This window comes from Sinocyclocheilus anshuiensis, unplaced genomic scaffold, assembly GCF_001515605.1.
Source record: "Sinocyclocheilus anshuiensis isolate Anshui unplaced genomic scaffold, SAMN03320099.WGS_v1.1 scaffold1719, whole genome shotgun sequence".
NCBI lineage: Eukaryota > Metazoa > Chordata > Actinopteri > Cypriniformes > Cyprinidae > Sinocyclocheilus > Sinocyclocheilus anshuiensis.
In genome coordinates this window covers 90,164-96,371 of record NW_015551147.1, presented here as the reverse complement: position 1 = coordinate 96,371, position 6,208 = coordinate 90,164, and the positions used below count along the sequence as shown (strand labels likewise).

Below are 6,208 nucleotides of genomic sequence, written 5' to 3'. Positions count from 1 at the left end.
GCAGAAGTATAAATGAAAACTGACGCATAGCCTACGGCGTAGGTCCGACGCAGAAGTATAAATCAACCTTAAGGTTGAACCACTGATGTCATATGAACTATTTTAACAATGTCCTTACTACCTTTCTGGGCCTTGAACATGGTAGTTCAATTGCATGTAGCCTCCTAGTACTTCACAAGTGAGCAGTTGAACTGAAATAATGGACAAAGAAATAAAACCCTATGGCTAGTTTTGAAATTGTAGAGCGTTGCATTTTTCTGCATGTTCTTATGTCTGCTTTTTCCCTTCTGCCTTCTTTCAGCAGGATGGAGAGGTGGGACACAGTGTTGGAGGAGAGAAAATGGGCTTGAGGAAGGCTCAAAACCATCCGCCATATTTGCACTCCAGAGCAGGGCAGGATCAGACCATTATTAAAGCAGGATACTGCGTCAAACAAGGGGCTCTGGTGAGTCTGAGAGACTTTTTTATCCTAGGTCTTATGGAGTTACATTTGTGTGTGTTCAAAAATACCAAAAAGGATTGTATTTAAAATCTGATTTGTGGAATGTATGAAACTGAGTGACTACTGGAGAGAATTCATTACAGGTTACTGTTTTCCTCTTATATCAGATGAAGAACTGGAAAAGGAGATATTTTGTTCTGGAGCAGAACTCAATGAGTTACTTCAAGTCTGATCTGGTATGTTGTGTATTTATTCTTGACTTATGCAGCAGTTACATCTGATAGTTTGTGTTGAATGCTGCTCAAAGCCTTGTACAATTACAATTTTAGGATGAATGGCTACTTTTTCATGTGATGTTGATCTTGACATCTAAGCTAAATTGTACTAGCAAATTTATTTATTGAAAGAATAGGCCTCTCTACTGTTAGGAATGGCCTTAGGTCTGCTGTTTTATGAAAGAAAGAATATGAATTGAAGGGTTATTTTCTTTTGCATTTGAGTTCGTCTTTTTTTAAATCTGAACAAAGGATAAAGCAAATACCAGTGCTCTGTCTCAACATGAACAGCACTATACCCGAGAAACTCCAGGCAGCTGCCAGTTGTGTGTGATTCAACAGCATATGTACATGTGTGTCTGGCTGTTAGAGGATAGAACTTAGTCCAGTTGTGTGGTTCTTGGCCAGAGCAAGCAGTAAAGTGGCACTCCATTCCAGTAGATCTGGCTCAGTGAGACTTATTTGTCTTTTCTCACTTCATTTCTCTTTCAGGAGAAGGACCCTTTGCGGATTATTCTTCTGAAGGAGGTCCATAAGGTGCAGGAGTGCAAACACGGGTACAAACAGAATGCCTCCCAATCATGTGCTTTGAAATCTTGTTATTTGACTGAACATTCCTATGAATATGGATCCTTCGGTACTTATCAATAAGAAATAATTTTTGTTTTTTTCTTTTTTTAAATATTTTAAAATGTAATTTATTCCTATGATGGCAATTTCAGAAGCCATTACTTCATTCTTCAGTGTCACATGATCCTTCAGAAACCATTCTAATATGCTGATTTGGTGCTTAAGAAAGATTTCTTAGTATTATGAATATTTAAAACAGTTTAATTTTGGTTTTGCTGCTTAATATTTTTGTGGAAACCTTGATGCATTTTTTTCAGGATTCAGCATTTATTTGTAATAGAAATCTTTTGTAACATTGTAAATGTCTTTACTGTCAATTTTGATCAATTTAATATGTTCTTGCTCATTAAAAGTATTTTTTCCCAAAAAAAATCTTATTAACCCTAAACTTTTGAAGGGTAGAGTGTATATTTAGAGTTGCAGGTGTGCATTTATTGTTATAGATTTAAAGGTGATATATCATGAAAATCTGACTTTTTCTGTGATTAAGTGCTATAATCAGGTCCCCGGTAAATCTACCAACCTAGAAAACGTGAAAAAGTACAACCCATTAATTCTTTTCTTTTTTTTTTGGTAATATGCCTTTCTCTGCATGCTTGTGAAAAAAATGAGCCGCTCAGATTTCGCTCCCCCATGACATAGAAAGGGGATCTTAATATAATATTACCGCCCGTTAATCTGAAAGTTTCCACCCACTCCACTGCCATTGTGTTTTTGCAAGCAACAATGGTATACTAGTTCTAACGGCATGGCAACAGTTCGAGCAAAGAATGCTAACTGTTCTGTCTTTGGCTGCACTGACGAGCACAGAACACTATTTACAGTCCCAGCCTCAGAGGAGACAAGAATGCCATGGATTTATTGATTTATTTACTGTATATTAAGCTGCTGTCACACAGATCTAATATAAACATGCAATTTCTTTCCCAGCTGTTTAGCTTCGCAGATATAACTGACTGTTTTTGTAACTCATGTGTGTTTTTAACATAAACTTGTGTGTATTTGACAGTTTAAGCGCAATAAGATATGAAAGAGAATAGGCATTTTCAAAATGATATAATAAATGATCTGTGGGGTATTTTGAGCTGAAACTTCAGACACATTCTGGGGACACCTGAGATTTATATTACATATTGTAAAAAGGGGCATAATAGGTCTCCTTTCATATACAAGTTATTCTCTTCCTGTTTCACTTTCAGTGAAATAATGCTGCGAGACAACCTCTTTGAAGTCGTCACAACCTCCAGAACATTTTATGTCCAGGTGAGAAGTCTTGTCAAGAATCAGCATGAACTTCTGATCTCAAGATTTACTAAAAAGGGTGTTGAAAAGGATTTCTCTTTTGTGAATATAAATATTACTGTATTGTATTTAGGTTCTACACTGTATCTCTGAACCAAATAGACATCTGTAGGCTCAAATCCTGAGCATTTATAACTTTTGTAGTATCTCTTTTGTGTTTCTTTTAAAATATGTAAAAACTTTCCATCTTTTTCTACCATTCGGTTTCAGGCTGATAGTCCAGAGGAGATGCACAGCTGGATCAAGGCTATTTCAGGAGCCATTGTGGCTCAGAGGGGCCCAGGCCGGTCCGCAGCCTCTGTATGTACACACGCACACATGCATTCAAAAGCAGGTAGTCACTCTGCCTCTGAGCAAAACAATGGAGAATGAATTCATGAGTCAAGCCGAGAACATGTGGAGAGCGTGTGAATTTTTTTCCAAAAAGGCCCTCAGGAGTTTATCTGCATATATATATAATTTAATCGTGCCTTTCTTTCTCTTTCTCTCTCACATGCACATATGCGCTCATACAGACACACGAGTGAATAGTAATATGACTGCAGTGGTTTGGGTTTAAGATTGGTAATGGCTCAGAAGTGTTATTGCACTTTGGAATCAGAGAGTACACTTTTATGTTATATGTGGGCCACAATCTGTTCGTTTCATACTTTTTCTCCCACTCCCCTCTGAACCTAGTGACCCCAAAAAGTATTTGGACACTTAATGTATAAAAGTCATAGATGTAATTTGTAGAAATACAATTCAAGTAGCATTTATTGGAGATGGAAGAGCACATATTCAAGCTAAACATTTAGATGTAGATGGAAGTAGCAACAAATGTTTTCTTCTGTATTGTGACGTATATCCAAGTGAAACTGATTATTAAAAAAGGGGGAAAAAAATGTATGGTGGAAGCTTGGTTCTGTTCGGTTGTTGATTGGTTGAAGACAGATCTGAATGCGAGCTTGCAATCATTTGTAAGATAGAGACAGCGTTTAAGAGAACTAAATGATTGGCGAAGTCAAGAATATGTCATCAAAGAGTCTTCCATGTCAATGGAGTCACAATAAAATGCTTTTAGAAACTTGATAGGGTGAATTTCCATTTCATACCGACTATGTTTTAAATTATAAAACACTAGATACTGTATATTATTCGAAAGTAAGAATGTTTTTTGTTAGTATATATTTTTTTTTTTTCTTGCATATGCCACTTGGTTTGATATTTTGTTATTTTAATGCAATAACATTCATACATTAAGTGTCCAAATACATATTTGGGGCGCCTGTATCTCTTTCTCCCTTTCTTCCTCTAATGTAGCTTTGCACTGTTGTTTCAGATGCGTCAGGCCAGAAGGCATTCAAGCCCCTGTATTCAGAGATACACACCACGTGTCACTCAAGGCAGCACGTATGTGAGCTCCGCCCCTTTGATCCGCCCCTTGTTTCCTCTTCCTCGCTTCGCTTTAGAGTTGCCGCTAACGCACAGCCTTTTACGCACGCGGACGTACTCACCTAGCTTAATCTTTTCCACTTCGCTTTTCCAGAATAACTTCACATACATACGCACACCTAACAGTTCAAATGCAGAAATAAACTTATTCAACAGTTAATTCCAGAAATACATTAAGTTTTCCACTGACCTTATGTCTTCCCGCTAATTTTACCTTTGTTTTGTTCTCCTCTGTTTCTTCTCAACCTTGTGGCTCCTTGATTTGAACTAACGGTTAATGTTGATGCACTTCATTTCTAATGCTTCAGCCTCTCTGCCAGCCCACTGCAGTCTCCTGCTACACACCCAAAACGCATGTTTCACACATTTCAATTGCTCATCTGTATTTCATTATTCTTTATTGTTGTGTGTAACATGGTTCATAAAGTTTGACTTTTTATTTATTTTTATTTTTTTCACCATTCTAAATGATCATCCAGATTCCAGACTGGTAATTACTGATTAAAATAAATACAAAACCATTATTCATGGCCCATTTTGCTTCCATTATGTGATATTTATTAGTGAAACTGCATATTAAATAAGAAATATTAAACAGAATTTTATTTTATCCTTTAGAAATTGATTTGATACATTTTGTAATGTGATCATTTTTACTTCGTTGACTTTACAACTTTTAGTTGTCTTCTCTATAACATTATTTTTAAAGTTATAAACATTTGTTTACACATTTCTAAACCTCACAAATTTGTGCCCTTTTTTTAATTAGGGCTGTGTATCGCAAGAATCTGGCGATACAATACGTATCACGATATTTTGCGATATATTGCGATACTGTAAGCAAGACGATATACTTGGATATTTCTTATTTTAGGAATAGGAGAATAGGATATCATTTTAGGAAAACTGTCATTTAGAACACACCACCATATGCAAACCTTAGCAAAAAAAAAATAATTTACATACATATTAACCAGAGCACAGTGGGATCTGCATTTGCATTCATCTGTCCCTGTAACATTCAACGCTATTGAACCACTTTTTGGTGCAGTACGAGTAAAGGGGGAACAAATAAGTGCTTGCAGGAGTCACATTTGACTGATCATGGGTCGAGAGGAGGGATGACCTACAAGACCATGGTGGAGGATTTGCTACTCTACAAATCCGGAGATCATTGACAAATATCTTATATCGTAAGATGCGCTCCCTTTACTCAGAGTGCGCTGGATCACGAAATCGAAAGTGAACAGCGCGAGCGCTCATTCAAAAGAGATTGAAATACTCCCCATTGATAGCCGATCCCTGATACGCAAAAATTATATGCAATATTAGAATTTTTGCGGGAGCGGGCGGGCCTGGACAAACCTTGCAGGAGCGGAACACACGCGTTGTCACTGTTTAAGTTCAGTGGTAAGTAGAGTGCTATCTAGCGGTCGGGATATAAACTCAAAACAAAACAATCGCCATGAATCTTGTATACATACAAAAAAATAAACATTGATATTGCGTTTTTGAGAATCGATACAGTATTGCCAAACAAAATATCGCGATACTCACGTGTATCGATATTTTCTTACACCCCTATTTTGAATAAGGTGTGTGTGTGTGAGTTTTATGATGAGGTTATGTGTGCTTTAGTGTTTCAGAGTTGCATTTTGATGTCTGTGTTTCATAAAATCATCCAAACTTCTCAGTACTGACTTGCAGTAAGCTTTTAGTCTTGTGAGGTAAACCCTCGAGTCTCGGACATCAGGTCCTCAATCACTGCTGTTACTAGATTAGACATGTCTGTGCTTTCTCACACGATTGTTAGGTAAATGTTTTGGACAGTCTAGAGCAATGACTAAGATGCTTTTTTCTGTTGTGTTGCAGTTCTCAAACTGATGATAATATTTTTATATCTGTGGATTAATTAGTAACTCTAAACACAGAATGCAGTTCTAACCTTGTCTCAATATTTGTCATCTTTCCCTTCTTATATTCTTTTTGTCATTCAACCTTAGTCTCCCCACTCTTTTCTTTCATTATATTTACCTCTGTCTCTGTCTCCCACCTTCAACCTAGGGCTGGGCAATGTTGCTTAAAAATATTTCAATTTTTTCAGTAACAATATTTGATATGCATC

General features: G+C 36.8%; 1 protein-coding gene across 1 annotated transcript in view; it reads left to right on the top strand.

Annotated features, from left to right (window-relative positions):
- Nucleotides 1-6,208, top strand: part of plekha1a (pleckstrin homology domain containing, family A (phosphoinositide binding specific) member 1a) — a 21,825-nt gene that overhangs the window by 13,525 nt on the left and 2,092 nt on the right. Inside the window, exons 7-12 of the mRNA XM_016453460.1 lie at nt 302-445; nt 610-678; nt 1,210-1,274; nt 2,547-2,610; nt 2,860-2,949; nt 3,971-4,045. Coding sequence (XP_016308946.1) covers nt 302-445; nt 610-678; nt 1,210-1,274; nt 2,547-2,610; nt 2,860-2,949; nt 3,971-4,045 — 507 coding nt within the window. The remainder of the gene's footprint in view (nt 1-301; nt 446-609; nt 679-1,209; nt 1,275-2,546; nt 2,611-2,859; nt 2,950-3,970; nt 4,046-6,208) is intronic.